This window comes from Ambystoma mexicanum, chromosome 11 (assembly GCF_040938575.1).
Source record: "Ambystoma mexicanum isolate Mex_15411 chromosome 11, UKY_AmexF1_1, whole genome shotgun sequence".
Lineage (NCBI taxonomy): Eukaryota > Metazoa > Chordata > Amphibia > Caudata > Ambystomatidae > Ambystoma > Ambystoma mexicanum.
In genome coordinates, this window is record NC_090934.1 from 379,426,604 (window position 1) to 379,444,860 (window position 18,257).

General features: G+C 49.0%; 1 protein-coding gene across 3 annotated transcripts in view; it reads right to left on the reverse strand.

Moving 5' to 3' along the window:
• The window catches only part of FNBP4 (formin binding protein 4), a 573,393-nt gene that overhangs the window by 176,045 nt on the left and 379,091 nt on the right, over positions 1-18,257 (reverse strand). For 2 of the 3 annotated variants that reach the window (XM_069623086.1, XM_069623085.1), the window contains exon 16: positions 13,234-13,484. In XM_069623086.1, the coding sequence (XP_069479187.1) occupies positions 13,234-13,484 (251 nt within the window). Of the gene's footprint in view, positions 1-13,230; positions 13,485-18,257 lie in introns of those variants that run through there. The other variant, XM_069623087.1, reaches the window with a different exon arrangement.

Genomic DNA, 18,257 nt, shown 5'->3' on the forward strand with positions numbered 1-18,257 from the left:
GGGGCTCAGGCTTGGTCAGTCCTGCTTCTTGTGAGTCTGGAGGATCTTCCAAATGCTCTAGGCCAGCTTAAAAGCAACACACACAATCTGGTGTTGCCCTCCCTGGCTATACAGTTTCCAGCAGCAGCTCTGAGATGGATGGGCAGGTGGCTTACTTTGTAGTTGATTGGTCCCACCAACTCAAGGGGAGAAGTCGTCCTTCCATGGCTTCTCTGGCGATGCGAACTTGGAGTTTTGGCACTGCAGCAGGGCTTCACCGGGCAAACCAACGGTCCAGGAGTTGCAGCAGGCGTCCTCTTAAACAACTTTGGTTCCTTTGTCCAGCGGTCACCTCTGCCTTCCAAGCCAAAGGACACCTTTTATTCAGTTCTTTCCTATTCATTATAGCCCAGCTGTCAAACACCCAGCAGGGTGGCTGTCCTTGCCGGACAGTCAGCCAGCCAGCCAATTACAGAGCGCATTTGGGCTTCCTTGGAGACTAAGCACAGGGAGTTTCGGGCACTTCCCTCACTTCATGTCTAGCCCAGAAACCCTGGAGCCAGAGGTGGGTTTCACTCCTGAACCCCACAAAGGCGAAATGAACAAAGACCAAACCTGGTTTGGCGCGCAGAGAAAATCTCAAGGACCTTTCCACAAAGAAATGGCGAAAAAATAAGACTGGGTGCCGTTTTGACAAAGATGGCTCCTGTGTATGCTTTACTGCAGCTGCAAACGCAGCCCGGGGTAAAGTTATACTATGGTAGTTCAAACAAAATCACTGCCACCAGCCATTCAATGAGCAGGGTAATATAAAAAATGTTACATGAGAAACTAGACAAAGAGGATACTAGGTAACCCCTCCAGCACAATTTTAAGTTAGGGGGTGCTGGTCTAGAAAGTTACAATGGTATGTAAAGTCAATTTTACTTTACTGCTCTTGGAACCAGTAGTTTATCCAAGAGAAGGTATTTAAAACTTTGGGAAATCTGAGAGACTTCCCTGTGCCACTGCATTGAAGGTGCTGTGTGACAATGTAAAAGATGATGCCTATGGAGTTTGTCAGACTCCACAACCAAAAGAAACAGAGGTAAAATTCACATAAAATACATGAATGGGGAAAAAGGGTCACACTCTAGGATAAAAAAAAAAATCAAGTCCTCAAAATCTAGCAAGGTTGCTGGATGGTCTCTAAGGTGGAAGGAGTTGGCACATTTCTGAGAATTCTCCATAACACAGCTGGCTTTTCCAAATTCACAGTGGAGGCTTCCTGCCTCTGAGGCAGGGACATCTTGGGCACAGTAGGGGTTACCTTCACGGGGTCAGCCCCTTTCGCCTTGATGAGAGCAGCCGCCACCAGCTCAATCGTCCATGATGACTTCACCTGGGCCTTATTGGGGAGGTTGGCCGCCTTCTCAGTCATTGGCTTCTCAGGCTTCTCCTGCAGTTTAGCCGGGTTGGGTGATTTCCTCTTTGAGGAGGAGCTCAATGGCTGGCTGGCGATGGTGGCGGATGGTGATGTTGATCGTGCCCTGCCCATCGCGGGACCAGTTTGCTCGCAACCCTGGTGGAGCTGGACTTGCGGTGCTTGGCCTCGTCTTTGGCCCAAACGGATGGGGCGCCCTCAAAGGACTTAGAAGCCCTGTTAGGGAGACTTTTCAGAAATGTGCCAATTCCCTTCTACCTTAAAGACCCCCAGCTCTTTTGCTGGACTTCTAAACTTTTAATTTCTAACCTGGGGTGAGCCCTTTTTTCTCATTCTCTGATGCATTTCTTATGTGATTTAGACTTTGTTTTAACTTTGGAGTCTGACAAACTCCATAGGCATCATCTTTACATTGTGACGCACAGCACCTTCAGTGCAGTGATACAGGGAAGTCTTAGATTTCCCAAAGGTTTAAATACCTTCTCTTGGAGAAACTAAATATTTCCAAGAACAGTTTAGTGAAATTGACTTTACATACATTTGGTGACTTTTTAGACCCAGCACACACTATGTCACCATAGGGTTCTGGAGGGGTTCCTTAGTATCCCCTTGGTCTAGTTTCTCATGTAACTTTTTATGTTGCCCTTTCTACAATTAATGGCTGTAGCAGTGGTTTACTTTTTCCTACCATTGTGTTTCTACCGTGGGCTGCAAATTGCAGCTGCAGTAAAAAGCACCCATGGGTGCCCATTTTGTCACATTGGCGCTGGTAGTCTTTTTTCGCCATTTCTTGCTGGAAAGGTCCTCCTCGAGATTCTCTGCGCGCCAAACCAGGTTTGGTCCCTTTGTTTGTTTCGCTTTGGCAGGATTCACGAGTGAAGCCTGCCTCTGGCTCCAGTATGTCTGACAGTATGTATTGGTTACAGGAATACAACCAAAGGGGATTGGCCGGCTGGTGAGGTGAGGCTATTGGCTTGGAAGACATACTCGACCACTTGTGATGTAACCTTACTTGCTCTCAGTTCAGACTGGTCTTAGTTAACGTTGCAGATTGCTTGCATCTTTGCCCCTCACAATCTCCCAGCTTGTGGCCCTTCAAGAGAATCTTATTTCTACAAACTTTTCTAAAAACATTGTGCAAGACCTTTACGTAATTACAGGCAAATAAGAGCTTCAGCTCCCCTAGACATTGTGCAATTAACATTGGCTGTCCTGGCTCACTGAGAGACTCTTCTTACCTTTGATGGTGCCTTACCTTTCCCCCAGGAAAGGGTTAAATTTACTTGCCATTGGAAGGTTCAAAAAGTACTTACCTGTTTATGAATCACTTGTTAATCTTTGTTTTATTCCCCTATCTAAGCTTTGCACCAAACTCAGTATTGCTCTAAATGTACCAGTGATAAATCAGTGCAGTGTCCTAGCTAATTAAGTCACCTGAGGGAGTATGAAGTGTGTGTGCCATCCCCAATGGGTATAATCTGATTTAGAGAACTAAGTGTTTTTTTGTAGTGTATTATAATTGTTACATGTTTTGCTCCCTTCTGAAGAAGACTTCCATAAATTACTGTAAATAAATTAATATAAATTTGTTTAATCAAGAAACCTTGATTGTCAGTGGGCCTCATTACGATTGTGGCTGTACAGTGACAACGGCACCGGTAGTGCTGCCAGCGCCGTTGTCACTGTACCGCCACATTACGAGATCTGCTAGGGTGTGCCGCACTGCACGCCTGGTCAGACCAGGCGTGCAGAGCGGCACCCGCTAGCAGAACTGGATAGTAGCATCGGTACCGTTATGAACAGTACCGCTGCTACCATCCTCCCCAATCCCATTGAGCCCTATGGGGGCTCAAATGGGAATGGGGACATACCGGCTCCAGCTCCTGCGCAAGGGGAATTACCGGGCCCGCCAAGGTCGGAATGGCCCGGTGATTCCCCTTTCGCGGTCCTGGAGCAGAGTTTGGGGGTAGCCATGCCGGTATAACCAGCATGGCTACCTCCAACCTCGTAATGAGGCCCAGTGTTTATTGGAATAACTGTCACTGTGAAACTGTTTTACAACCCTACTGCTCACATTGACCTCTTGAGATAAGCCTGGCTGCTCAGCCACACTACCAACCTGTGTAGTACAGACTTATACCAAAGGTTGGGTTCCTATTGCCAGGATGCCAAGGTTGCTGTAGTGCACCCAAAGGGTACTGCACACAATCTTGCCTAACACCGGGGCTCCCTGGGACCACCGCTGGACGTGGACGTCTGACCCACATTCGGGATAGGCACCCAAGGGCGGATGCAGAACACCCCCCACCCCCGGCCGTCCTGGAGCTCTGGTTGCACTGCGCTGGAGTTTTTCCTTCCAGGGAGGGACGGGTCGACGCTGGGATTGGGGACAGTCGACCCTCATGTAAGACAGGCACCCAAGCCCGGCGACAGCCCCCTCGGCAGTCTTGGAGCCCTGGCCATGCCGTGTGACAGCTTTTCCCTCCCGGGAGGAGCAGGCTCCCTACCAGGTCATACAATGACCGCCGCCGAGCTGGGGGTGACATCTACCCACGTGAGAGGCAGACACCCAAGCTGGGGACAGCACCCCCACCAGTCCTGGAGCTCTGGCCATTCTGTGTTGCAGCTTTTCCCTGGCTGGGACATCACACCCAACCACACTGGAGTTCAGGCTGCGCTACGTTAGAGCTTTTGCCTGCAGGCAGAGATGGGGATCATGCTAGAGATACCTGGACTGCCGCTGGACTTGGGGTTGGTGGAACCTTTTTCTTTTCCAACCAGTTAAGCGGGCACATGCATGTGAGGGAACGTTTTTGTCGGGACACCTGTGGGAAGGTAGGACATGTTATGTTGCTGGCGTGTTTCAGTGGTTTCCTGCTGGGCCTTGTGGGTAATACATTCTAGGACCATTTGTGAAAGTCAGACCTCTTTGGATTCCCACGTGTGTCTTTTCAGAATTACATGGGTTTCCCTGTTTTATTTGGTGGCTACAATAGCCCAAGCCTAAAGCTGGATTGTCCACAAAGCCAAATCCAGTCTTCCCCCAGGTTGTATGATGTACCAGTGGATTAGCCTTTTCCATTTGCGTGCGCGCACCCACGCACAAGATACCGTTTTCGCCAGGACATCTGTGGGAATGTGGGGAGGTAGGACATTTGTTGTTTTCTCTTGGTTTTGATAACGTTTCATACATTTCTTACTGCACTTCGTTACACAACCCTTTCATTTCACAAATTTGACCTACATTCAGTTACTGCTTTTGGCACTGTACGCTTTTGTAACCTGTGCAAGTCACCTATCATTTCAAAGGACTACCTGTGCTCTTTGAAAAAACGTATGCTTGCCATTCTTCACTACATTCAATTTCGTTATTTTCAAATGCTAAGTACATCTGTTTAGGCCATCAGCATAAACATCCGGTGTACCATGGCTCCATTTTTGGCTTGTTCTAATGCTTGTGTTGTGAAACAAAAAAAAAATGGGTGATTTCCTAACAAGGAGGCAGGGGAATGTAGCAGTGCATTGCTTTTCTCAATATTAACAGAAGCCAATAACTTACAAGTCCCAACATGTCCAGCACATACATTTTTCTCTGTAATTTTTCCCAAATTATGGGAATTTCTGGTACATAGCTGTGCCTGACCTGCGTAAATGACCCCTTCCTGAACTCATAATTTTGTCTACATTTCGGAAATGTATGCCTTTCTGTGTTCCCATCGAGCTTTCCTACCCTACTCTTCCATTCCATCCCATCCAAGCAGGTCCTATTAAAAAAATACTCAAAAAACTGATAGTTACCTTATGAAAAATATTTTTTTTCGACTCAGCCGGTCCTTGAAAGATTAGAAAATGGCGAATTCGGAACTGCAAAACATTTGTTCCTAGCTCTTACAAGAAAAAAACCACAGGCTTCCATGTACATAATTATATTTGCATTTTCAGAAAAAAAATATGGTCACTCATTTTCTTACACCCACCTACAGCAAACTAGGAATTCTTGCAGGCGTTATGACCGCCAACATGTGGGAAGAAAAGGGTGCAAATTTGGCCAGGATATTACTCGTAACAAAACAGTTACAAGGGATTGAACGCTGACAAACAGAAATGTCCAAAAAAGGGCTCAGCACTGGGAGGGAAGCCCCTCAGCAGTTAAAGGGTTAAACAAATAAGAACATGGGTAAAAACAAATGCACAAGGAAAGGGGCTACAATAGAAGTCTATGGGAGGAACGCAGCAAAACGAAAATCTTTCCTTACATCCAACCCTCTGGTACCCAAGCTCATCTGAGGTGAAGGAGTCCTGCAGGCAACAGATTGCCTCTTCCCAAGAAGAGTAGAAGGGGAAAAGGGCCAATCTTGTCCTAAGCCTGTGGATTGAGACCCAAAAGAAATTGACAAACTCAAACAGCAAATTGGACTATCAAGCCACCAAGTAACAGAATAAGGTACTTTTAATAGGCCTTGTCCACCTGGTCGACTTATGGGACCCTAGAGTCTAGTAGGCCACCTTGTTGCATCTTTTAATCAAAAATACATCCCTTTTGGAAAACAGTGATTTATTGCCTTTTCCTCTGTGCCAAGTATTCATAGGGCTTGCATAATTTTATTCGACACTTCTCTGCCTTGCTTTACATGGGCGAGTTTGTGTTCATGTTTTTTTTTTTTTTAAACTTTATTTAATGATTGTGGTACATGACATTGCAACAACAACTAATATTACACATAGATGAAAACATCAACAGACTATTGGGTTAACGTACAACATGAGCAGCATATTACTGATTGTGTGGAGCGCTCGGCCCTGCCAGGCTGTCACTGTCCGAGTTGACCTCACTCAGATATATTCTGAACAGGGCCCATATGTCCTTTGGTTTGCTTGGATTCGGGGTGGTTAATATGTAATATTCTTCGCATTCATTCACATACATCAGTTCCCTGAGGAAGTGGCCCACAACTGGTGCCTGTTTACTCTTCCATTTTTGCAATATACACTTCTTGGCCACTGCACATGTTATATTGAAGAGTCTCCTTGTCACCTCCGTTTGTTTGCCAATGTCCCCAAACAAATATTTCCGCGGAGTGAGGTCTGCCGGTATCTGAGTCACCTCCTCAAGGATATGCGCAACCTCTCCCCAAAAAGCAAGCACATAGGGACAGTTCCAGTACATATGTATTGAATCGGCTTGGTCTGTCCCACATTTTGGACACGTACCCGCCCCATTATTCGTGAATCTCGCCACCTTCTGAGGGGTGTAGTGTAATTTGTTCAACATCTTAAATTGAATCTGTCGGAGGCCGGCATTCATTGACACTTTCTTGGTCATTTCACAGTATCTTTCCCACTGTCTGTCCGTTATATCCTCACCCAGATCTGTCTCCCAGGAGGCTTTTGTCGCATTCGATATCGGGGCGTTGGACTGTACGGCCCTATATAACCCCGACACGCTAGTCTCAGCCCGGGTTGAAAGGGCCAACAGACATGGGTGTGGGGGGGGCTCATCTGGAAACGTCGGCCAACGGGTCTTAAAGGCCAATCTCATTCTGTGAAATTGTAGGATCATCAGCTGATCTCTCCCCATCCCCGTCCTGAATTCCTCCAGTGTTATAAACTTCCCGTTGGGGAATATGTCCCTGATTTTAAATTCTTTATCCGGGTCCCATTTGTTCTGTATGCCCGGGTCGTATGTGGGTGTTATGCCCGGGAAATTCCAGAAGGGGGCCTCAGCATAATAAGGCGTCTCCACCCCAAGTCTACGGAAAATTTTGAACCACGCCTGAGCTGTCGTGCTGACAGGATCAAACGGGCAGTTGTCCCTGTGTTTAGTTTTAAAGATGACTGACCTTATGTCGGTCGGGCGCGCCGCATGTTTCTCAAGGCATATGTGGGGTGAGGTGTCGTGCTCGTCAAACCAATGCTTAACAAATTGGGCCTGTGCAACCAAATAATATAGTTCAAAATCAGGTGCCGCAATGCCCCCCCTACTGTACGGCTCCACCATTTTTTCCCACTTCATTCTAGGCGTCCCTCCACTCCACACAAACTCCACCACAAGTGACCTAAGGGTATCGAAAAATTTCCTCCCAGGCCAGATCGGGATGTTAGTGAAGACATACAATAGCTTGGGGAGAACGATCATTTTCAATATGGCTACCCGGCCTATTGGGGATATGGGGAGTTTGGCCCAGAAGCGGAACTTAGTGGCTATAGCCGTCAGCAGAGGTTCATGGTTGTTCAGATATAATGATGTCCTATCTCCAGAAACCATAACTCCTAAGTATCTGATCTTATCCGGGGACCACTTTAGTCCTAGTGTGTTATTCGGGCATTTGGTGGCAGGGGTAAGGGGGAAGATCTCAGATTTAGCTCGGTTAGTCTTGTATCCTGAGTGTAATGCAAATTTATGTATTTCCTCCATCACTGGGCCAAGGTGTGTGTCAGGCTCTCTAACATACAATAGGGTGTCATCGGCATATAGGGATATAGATTGAACAAGGCCCGCCATCCGTATGCCCCTCTGTTCCTGGTGTTCCCTGATTGCCGCCGCAGCTGGTTCCATGGTGAGAGCAAACAATATAGGGGAGAACGGGCAGCCCTGCCTAGTGCCCCTCTTCAACTCAAACCATTCCGACAATGTGTGGTTAGTCAACACCCTGGCCCCCGGGTTAGTGTATAGTACCCTGACATAGTTCACATATCCAGGGCCCAATCCGAATTTACCAAGCACCTTGAATAGGTATGTCCATGACACGGAATCAAACGCCTTTTCGGCATCTAGTGACACGGCTACCGCCTGGGCCTCTGGTTTGATTTGGGCCATCACCCCAAACAGCCTGCGCAAGTTTAGTGCTGTGGATCTGGTGGGGATGAACCCGCATTGGTCAGGATGGACCAATACTGGCATGTGCGGCAGAAGTCTGTTGGCCAGGATCTTGGCGAATATTTTTGCATCACAATTGATAAGGGATAGGGGTCTGTATGAGGACATTTCGTTGGGGGGACTTCTAGGCTTGGGGAGTACCGTTATTATAGCCTCTCTCATGGATGGTGGCAGTGTTCCTTTTTCAGTAGCCTCTTCCCACATGGACAGCAGTATCGGGGCGAGTTCCTCGCACAGCTCCTTATACAGTTCAATTCCTAGTCCGTCCGAACCAGGGGCTTTTCCATTGGCCAGTGATTTAATTGCTACCTTAATTTCCTCTATCGTAAGGGGTTGGTCTAGTTGTAGCCTATTCTCGTCTATCAATCTAGGGAGAGTTATGCTGTCTAAATATAGTTGGACATCACGGGGGTCTTTCAGGTCATGATTGGCATAAAGTTCTTTATAGAAAAGGGCGAACTCCCCATTAATATTCTCCTCCTTAGTTTGTACTGTCCCGTCGTTCCCTATTATGCTGGAGATCAGGGTGCGACCTCTGTCAGCTTTTAATAGGTTAGCTAGTGTGCGTCCCGCCTTGTTGCCTTCGCCATACCGGCGAGCCCTGACCGGGGTGGCCATGTACAGCAACTCCCTATTTGCCAATGTATTAAAGACTTGTATCTTTTTATTTATTTCGGCGAGGGTACCATCCTCATGTGAGAGAGTGTATTTTCCCTCTAGCTCCCTCAACTGCTTCTCAACCTCCTCCAGTTCTTTTCTAACCGCTCTCAATAGACCCGTGGACTTAGAGATCAGGATGCCCCTTGCCCACACCTTGAACGTTTCCCAGAGGACTGATGGGCTATCTACCGAACCTTTATTATTCTCCAGAAAGAACTCGACCTCAGTGTGTAGTTCCTCTATTACTCCAGGGTCTTTAAAAATATCAGAAGGCATTCTCCATCTCCTGGTCGGGGGTTTAAGCCCACTCAATGTCAAATCTAATTCTATGGGAGAATGATCCGACAGGGTACGGGGGAGTATCTCACTTCCGCTAATCTGGTGCACGAGTGACGCCGACACCAGCCAATAGTCAATGCGGGACTCGGTGTCATGTACTGAGGAGTAAAAAGAATACTGCCGTTTGAGGGGGTGGAGCACCCGCCAGGCGTCCACCATTTGTAGCTGTGAGATGATTTGGTTTAAAGTGTTTGCTGTTCTCGAGGGGTTCCTATGTGCGGAGGTTGAACGATCTAGGTCTGTATCTAGGATAGAATTAAAATCTCCTCCCCACACTATCTGCTCGTCCCCATGCGCGCCGATCTCATGTAGCACTTTTATGTAGAATTCGGGGTCATCAATATTCGGGCCATATGTGTTAACGAGAACAATTTCCTCCCCCTTAATGTTACCCCAGAGTATGACATAACGACCCATTTGGTCCGTTTTACTTCTCTCTAACCTGAACCCAACGGAAGGGTGTATCAGAGTTAGTACCCCTCTTGCCTGCGTGGAGTATTCCGTGCCATACCTATGAGAACCCCATCCCCTCAAGAGCTCAGCATTGACCTTCTGAAGCGCGTGGGTTTCCTGTAACATGACAATGTGGGGCTGATGCCGGGTAATATAGGCCCCCACTTTTCTCAATTTGGTTCTGTTGTTCAGACCTCGGACATTCCAAGTGAGCAGTTTCAATCGGAGCCCTCGGGCTGCCTTGCCAGAATTAGTCATATCTATATATCCAAATTATAATTTCATATCTGCCGCTATTGTAACAATGTCTACGTGTTGCAATGTCACCACTTTTTTCTTCTTGGGAGACTTCTCCAACTAAGTCTCTGTCCCCAACTTTACCCCCCTCCCCCCCCACTCCATTCAGTCATACAATACTTTTGGCCCCCACCCTCATTATCAACCCCAACATGACAATGCTGCCCCGCAATAAACATTCCCTGAACCATGTGGAACTTTCCTGAGGGACTCCGATGCCGCACCCTGGCGCGCCCCAGGCTGGGGCTCACAGCCCGAAACAATAACAATATAAAGTTCAGTCCGTCAACATCACACTTCGTCCTAATTTTTCTCACCGTGTGGCAGACCGTCGTGTTACTGTGCGCGCTCTGCCAGTTCCAGTCGCTCCCCCCTCCAGTTATGAGTTCGCGTTCTGGTTTGCTATACGGTCTCCCAAGGGTAGTGGAATGGAAGACTCCACGTAGGATATAGCATCCGCAGGATTTTCAAAAAAGTGAGCTCTTCCTCCATGCTGGATTCTAATTTTCGCCGGGAAGATAAGAGCGTAGGGCACATTTCGTATACGCAACTGCCTCTTCACTCCTTCGTATGATCTCCTTTGTGCTTGTACGCTGGCCGAGAAATCCGGGTATATGTGGATTTTGCTTTCTTCAAATTGTAGAGTTCCTTTTTCTCTCGATAACCTAAGTATAGTGTCTCTGTCCCGGTAGTTCAAGAGTCGAGCAATGATGGTTCTAGGGGGAGCTCCTGGTTTGGGGAGTGGCGCCAGTATTCGGTGAGCTCTCTCCACCAGAAAATGATCCGAGAAGGCGTCAGCGCCGAGGATTTCTTTCAGTAGTGTTTCAACCTGTCTTTCCATGAGGTCTTTACCAAACTTTTCTGACACCCCGACAATCCGGATATTATTTCTTCGGGATCTTGATTCAAGGTCTTCGCACTTGCTTTGCGTTTTGTGTAATTCGGTCTGGAGATGTGCTATGTCACGACTGTGCTGTAGTATCGTATCTTCACTTGCACTTATCCTGTTTTCCGCCTCAGTCACCCGTGCACTCTCCTTTTCGACACGTGCTTTTATAGATCCAATTGTTGCCACTATGTCATCCAGCTTAACGTTCATAGCCATGAATCCGTTTTCCACTAATGTTGCTAGCCGTTCCATCGGGTCGGCCTCTCGTCCGTCTGGCAGCTGCGGCTCTCCGTTGGTTGCTCCTTGTGTTTGCGCACTGGTGAAAGTATCCATTGGGCCAACTTTCTTCCCGCCGGCCCCTCTCTTCTCGGTGCGGCCCATGTGGCGTGGCACCCGGATGGCGTTTCTTTGCGCACTAGCACGCAGCGGGGGGTGTCCCACTGTGTCCCACTGTGTATGTCCAGAGCGTATTTTAGCACCGTTGCGTGTGTTGAGGCCTCGCGGTTAACGCGCCAGAGGATTTCAGCCCTGAATCTCAGCGTATACTGGTGTTATACTTAGCGCCGCCGCCTCCCCACAGTAGGCCCGAAATCACCGCCGTCACGTCTTCGCAGTACTCAGGGAGTTATTTGGTGTTTCAGGGCGCCGCTCCAGAGTAGCCCGGGGTGCCGTTCTCTGTGCTGGTGAGGGTAGCGGAGGGGTGATACGAGGCGGCCTAGGACCGGGTCCCGGAGCGTCGTGCAGGGCCTTCTTTGTGGTCACCTTCTCCCGCCGAAACAGCTGCAGGCCCTCCGCAGTTGGGGCCGTCGACCCTCGCGCTCGGGGTCCAACCACTTCCAGTGGGGGGCCAGGGAGCAGCCGGGAGCAGTGACCCGGCTCCGCTTACTCCAGGCAGCAGAATGCACCGTGTCCTCACGGGCGGGCCCGCGTGCCGAGCGGCGCCCCTCCCCCACTCCGCCCGACCTCCGCGGTTCCTAGGGATGGCTCCGCAGGTCCCCACCAGCCGCCAGTCTTTTGCCGTCGGATATGTCCGCACCCCGGCACCGGTTTTTCACAATTTTCAAGCTCCGTGTGCAGTAGGGCTTCAGCCACAAGGGCGTCGTCGAGTTTTCACAATTTAGACGGTTCTGACAGGATTTATTTCGAAAAGGATTTTCTTCGAGCCGGAGCTCCCACACTAGGCGGCCATCTTGAATGTGCGCAACAGCGCCCCCTTGTTTGTGTTCATGTTTTTGAATGCAGTTTTTATTGCATATTGTGCGTTTAAAATATGTAGAACCTCGATTGGACATTCCTTCCTTTTGGATTGTTGTATTATTGCTGTTTGGGTTAATACTTTAGCAATAAACCCTGACAGGCTGAGGTATTACCGGACATGCCCCAGGCCATGTAGAAGCCTGAGCAAAAACAAGGAGTTTAACTTTAACCCAGGGCATTACCTGCAATGGTAATGACCCCGCCCGGAGGGGTTTATTGCTGGTAGTATTCTGGCACCTTGTACCAGGATACAGAGTTTTTTTTTTATTTGCGAATGGCAAATACGCTGTTACTCAACTAAAAAAAAAAAGTACAAAAGATGGCTGCAACGGATCAGGGAGAAGGGAACTACACATAGTTCCTTCTCTCTTTCCATGGCACCCTTTGCAGCGTCAGGGATGGGCCGGGAACACTAGTGTTCCCAATGTCAGCAAGCAAGGAGCGAATGCCAAGTAAGTGGGGTTAGGTGGATCAATATGTGGGAAGGGAAGAGGCCATAGGTGGCGGGGAAGAGGACATACAGGGCCTACTTAACTGTCAAATCCCTACGTGACAATGGCAGCTTCCAGCTCAGAGGAGGCTCAGAGTGGGCGTTTTACCATGTGATAAAACCCCTGTTCTGAGTCTGCTGATTGGATGGGAGGCCGCACAACCAAGCCCCCTCCACCTCCCTCCCTCCCTCCCTCCCTCCCCCCCTTCCCCCGCTGTGTACTGATTTCTCACATTCACAAAACTTGAGAGAATAGCCTGCCTTCCCATAAAACTACACAAGGCGAAGGAACTACCTCCCATAACTGCCAGTTTCACCTTTATGGTTGGGATTACTGTTTCATAGAATTGCAAGTGTTGAGTAGGCTGTTTAGCGAATACCGGTCCTTGTACTCCTGCAAGGTACTAGTCATTGCCTCCTGTGCCAAACACATGCCACTGTATAGGGAACAAATGAACCTCCACATGTATAAACTGTTCTATTTCTGCCCCCCCTACCCGCAACCACCACAACCGCGTGAAAAACCTCACTCATTTCAAACAGCAATGTAGCAGGAAGAACAACCATACCTTTTCTTTCTTCGCTTTCCTGGACTTGTCAAGAGGCGGTGGTTTGCAAGATGGTGGTGGTGGTGAGGATGGTGGAGGTGGTGGTGGGGGTGGTGGCGGAGGCTCAGCAGCTGGAAGAAGTCTCTGTGCAGTGACTGGCTGTGTGGGCACAACTGAACCAACACTGGGAATCACATAGTCAGTGCCAAGGACTGGGGAATGCACAGTGGCAGGAAGCGATTGTCCGAAGTAACTTGCTTGAGTAAGAGCAACTATTGGAAGGCCAGAGGAAAAAAAATAAAAGATCGATGAAGGTCGGTTACTCAAAAACAAATACAGGTTTTCAAAGACTAATAACAAGAGGATACATAATAACACAAATGGGAAATTAATAGTTACTCACCGTAGTGACTAACATACTCTTAGTCCATAGTCCCCTTCCCTTCATACAGTATGGGCGTCAATCATGAGGGACGCAAGACAACCTTTTTCACCAGAAAAATCTTCCTCTTTAAATTTAGAGGTGCCGCCCTGGCAGCATGCGCTCGCTTGACTCCGCCCCCAACGGTGCCACTCAGTCCCCATTGACGTGTCAACAATATTCAGCATTGCCCAATGACGCCAGTATTAAGGGCGGCAAGGGGGGTGGTGAGATGTATGGAGGAAAGGGGGCCATGGACTAAGGGTACGTCACTACGGTGATTAACTATTACTCTTACGTCCCGTCCCCTTTCCTCCATACTGTATGGGCGATTACAACTGAATGTAGCCCCAGGGTGGAGAGGAAGAAAACAGATTTCTTAGAACCTCCTGTCCAAACGCTGCAGACCTAGAGAAGGCGTCCAAACAGCAGTGCTTACCGAAAGCCAAAGGGGTGGCCATGGTAGATACCCTGCAGATGACCTGCCACGGCACATGCCGCTGGAACGTGATGGCAGTGGCCTTGGCACTGACCGCATGGGCATGCAAGTTAGCTGGCACAGGTTTGTGCTGCCCCTTATAGGCCTCACTAATGACCCCGACCATTCACCTTGCTATGGAGGCCTGGTAACCGGGACATGACCCACCGAGAGTGACAAACAAGGCGTCCGACTTGCGGATGTCTTTGGTCCTGACCAGGTAGTATTACAGCATGCGTCTGACATCCAGACGGTGCCAGCCCCCCCCCCCCCCCCCCCCCCCCCCCCCCCCGAGGCTACTCTTTGGGGTCGGCAAAGAAAGTGGGTAAAACCATTTCCTGGTTGAGATGGAAGGAGGTCGTCACCTTGGGTAGGAACGCTGGGTGCGTTTGCTGAACAACCTTGTCCTTGTGAAAGGTAGTGTAGGGCTCTGAAGCCACCAGAGCCAGTATCTCGGTGACTCTGCGAGGTGAGGTGAGGCCCACAAGCAGGGCTGTCCTTATGGTGACCAGTCTGATGTCCGCGGACACCAGTGGCTCAAAAGGTTTGTGCGCCAAGGCACCGAACACAACATTAAGGTACCTCACGGGGTGTGGTTTCCTTATAGGCGGGTAAAGCCCTTTGGAGGTCGCCCTTCGCTTGACCACCGGGTTGGAGGAGAAGACACCCTCGCTGCCAGACAGGTGCGGCATGTATCTACCTGTATGCCGGAGTGCGTGAGATGTGCTGAAAAGGAGAGCATGTTGTCCAAGGTGCACTTAAGAGGGTCAATCTCCCTAGAATCGGCCCAATGACAGAATCTAGACCATTTACCCTTATATTGGCACCTAGTAGCCCACCCTGAATGACCTCTAGGTTAGCCTGCGATAGGCCCAAGTGTTTCAGCAGGACCTGCTCAGGAAAAGCACTGGGAGGGCTAGTTTGTGAGGAGCAGGGTGGCCCTGCTGGGCCAGGAGCTCCCAATGGTCTGCCCCCAGTCTGCCGAGCCCGTCCGCTTCCAGGTTGGATTCCGCCGGGAGGTTGACAGCCATGAGGTAGATGTTGTTCTCCAAAGCCCATTCACACATGCAGACTACTGGGTTGCACAGCGGAGGGGATCGGGTACCCCCCACCCCCCTGCTTGTTGACCTAGTACATACTGGTGGGGTTGTCAGTCTGAATAAGTATTGTCTTGCCCTTGATAAGAGGGAGAAAGTCCCTGAGAACCAGCCATATGACCTTAAATTCAAGCCAATTGATGTGGAAATCATGCAGAGTCCAGCCTCACTGGACGCTGTGGTTGTCCATGTTAGGGAGAATTCTCAGAAATGTGCCAATTCCCTCCACCTTAGAGACCGCCAGCAACTTTTCTGGATTTTGAGAACTTGATTCTTTTAACTTGAAGTGTGAGACCCCCCCATCCCACCCACCCCCACACCCCCCTCCCCACACCCTCCCCCATCCCCCCCACTCGCCACAGACATAGATTTTTAATGTGATTTTGAACTCTGGTTCTTTTGGTTGTGGAGTCTAACTCCATATGCACCATCTTTTACATTGTCTCAACCAGCACCTTCAGTGCAGTAATGCAGGGAAGTCTTTCAGATTTCCAAAGGTTTTCTCTGGGATAAAGTACCGTTTCCCAGAGCAGTAAGGTGAAATTGACTTTACTTAACATTGTAACTATCTAGACCCAGCGCACACTATCTTACCATAGGGTGCTGGAGGGGTTAGCTAGTATCCCCTGCGTCTAGCTTCTTGTGTACGTTTTATTAGGTCACCCTTTCCTCGATGAATGGCTGGTGGCAGTGGTTTACTTTTCACTACCACTGTATGTTTTTACCGCGGGCTGCGCTCGCATGCCAGAGTAAAGCACCCATGGGTGCCATTTTTGTCAAAATGAACCGGTCTTCATTTTTCGCCATTTCTTTGTGGAAAGGTCCTTCCAGAGATTTACTAAACCATGTTTGGTCCCATTGTTTGCTTTGCCTTTGGCGGGATTCACGAGGGAAGTGCCCGAAACTCCCTCCTAGGAGACCCAAATGCACTATGTGGTGATTGTCCAGCTAACTGTCTGGCAAGGACAGCCACCTTGTTGGGTGTCTGACAGCTAGGCTGGAATTAATGGGAGAGAACTGAATAAAAGGCGAGGCTTTTGGCTTGGAAGGCAGAGTCGACCACTGGACGAAGGAACCAAAGAAGAACTTGAAGAGGACGCCTGCTGCAACTCCTGGACTGTTGGTTTGCCCGGTGAAGCCCTGCTGCTGTGCTGAAACTCCAAATTGTATCGACAGAGAAGCCACTGCAAGAATGACTTCTCCCCAGGAGTTGGTAGGACCAATCAACTCCAAAGTAAGCCACCTGGACATCCTTCTCAGAGCTGGTTGAATTTCCAGAGTCGCTGCTGGAAATCGAAAAGCCAGCGAGAGGAACACCAGATTGTGTGCGTTGCTTTTAAGTTGGCCAAGAGCTCCAGGAAGATCCTCCAGACTCCCAAGAAGCAGGAATGACCGTGCCTGAGCCACCTTAACAGAGTGCTGGACCCCAGAAGCAAGGAAAGTCCATCTCGATAGCCAGAAACCGCAGTGAGGCTATTTGTGGTAGTCGCAAGGAGCTGAAACACAAACTGCCACTTGTTGAAGATTGCCGGCTGCGAGCAGTGACCGTCTCATTGCAGTGCACGAGTCCCCAGATATCCTCCCTCTTGTCCCCACGACTGAGGCCCAGGAACACAGAGCTGCACAGGAACAAAAGTCATCTGCTGCACCTTTTCATCAATACAAAGGTACTGTAAAGTCTAAGAACTTATCTCCTGTTGCAGAGTTGCTTGCATCTTCTACCTTTCACAGGTCTAACCGCTTGTGGTCCATTGGATTCTTCTTTTCTTCAAAGACTTCTAAAACACTGTGCAAAGACTTTTTCTGCGTACCTGCAAAGAAGTGCTTCAGCTCATATAGACTTGCCTATTGACTTTGGCTTCACCTTTTTCATTGAATGACTTATTGGAGGACCTGAAAATATTTGCCTGCTTAAGAATATTTGTGGTCCCTTGTATGTTCCAATAACCTTTTCCATTGACTTATTCCTACACAATTCTAAAAGCAACAGTGATATATTAATGCCCCCCAGCACCCTAGCAATTGAAGTCATCCGAGGGTGTAGGTTGGGTCTATGGGTCATCCCAAAAGGTTCTCAACTCATTTAGAAACATTAAGTGTGTATTTTATTAAGTATATTTGAGTGTTACTGTTATATTGCTCCCTTCTGAAGAAGGCCTATTCTACCCGACTGATAAATTATTTCTTGAATAAACACTTATTAATTTATCTGAATACGTGTCACTGTGAATCTCTAACTCCCCTACAGCTCACAGTGACACCACTTGAGAAGCCTGGCTGCTCAACACGCTACCAAAACGATGTAGTACAAGCTTATACCAAAGGCTGGCTTTAATATTACCTGTAGTCAGAGTTTTTGTAGTGTTCCCAAAGGATACTGCATACAAACTTTGGCTCCCAAGCCCGCTAGGGAAGAGTCTGTAGTGACCATGACCTGAGGGGCTGGCTGTCACAAGTGCTTGCCATGCTGCAGGTTGCAGTCCACGGACCACCGCTGGATGTCCGAGTGGAGAAAGGGAGGAATGTTAACTGGCTCCGCCTGGGAGACCTTCTCCTGATTCCATTAGGCTGCGAAGTGCAGCTGTAATTTCCTCATCCGGAGCCTTGTGTGGGGTACGACCAACAGGACCGCTGCTATAAGACCCAATAGGTGTTGGTACCACCAGACAGAGGTCACTGGCCTGGAGAGGAAGTGAGCTGTGGCTCACTTGATGGCCACAATCTTGTGCTCCGGGGGAAAGACTCTCTCAGAGCGTGTGTCCCAGAAAAGGCCCAAGGAGGTCATGCTCTGCGTAGGCTGCAGCCAAGACTTCTTGAGATTGATAGTGAACTCCAGGTCGTGGTGTTCATCAGTGCAGAGGCGGTATGGTGTAACCGTTTCCGGAGAGGTGGCCCGAAAGAGCCAGTCCAGGTATGGATAGACATGGTAGCCCTGGGCCCTGAGGAGGGCTGCCACTGCATTCATTAACCTGGTAAATACCATGGCTGCCGAGTTGAGGCCAAAGAGTAGCACCTTGTATTGGAAATGGCAGCCCCGGATCCTGCAGAG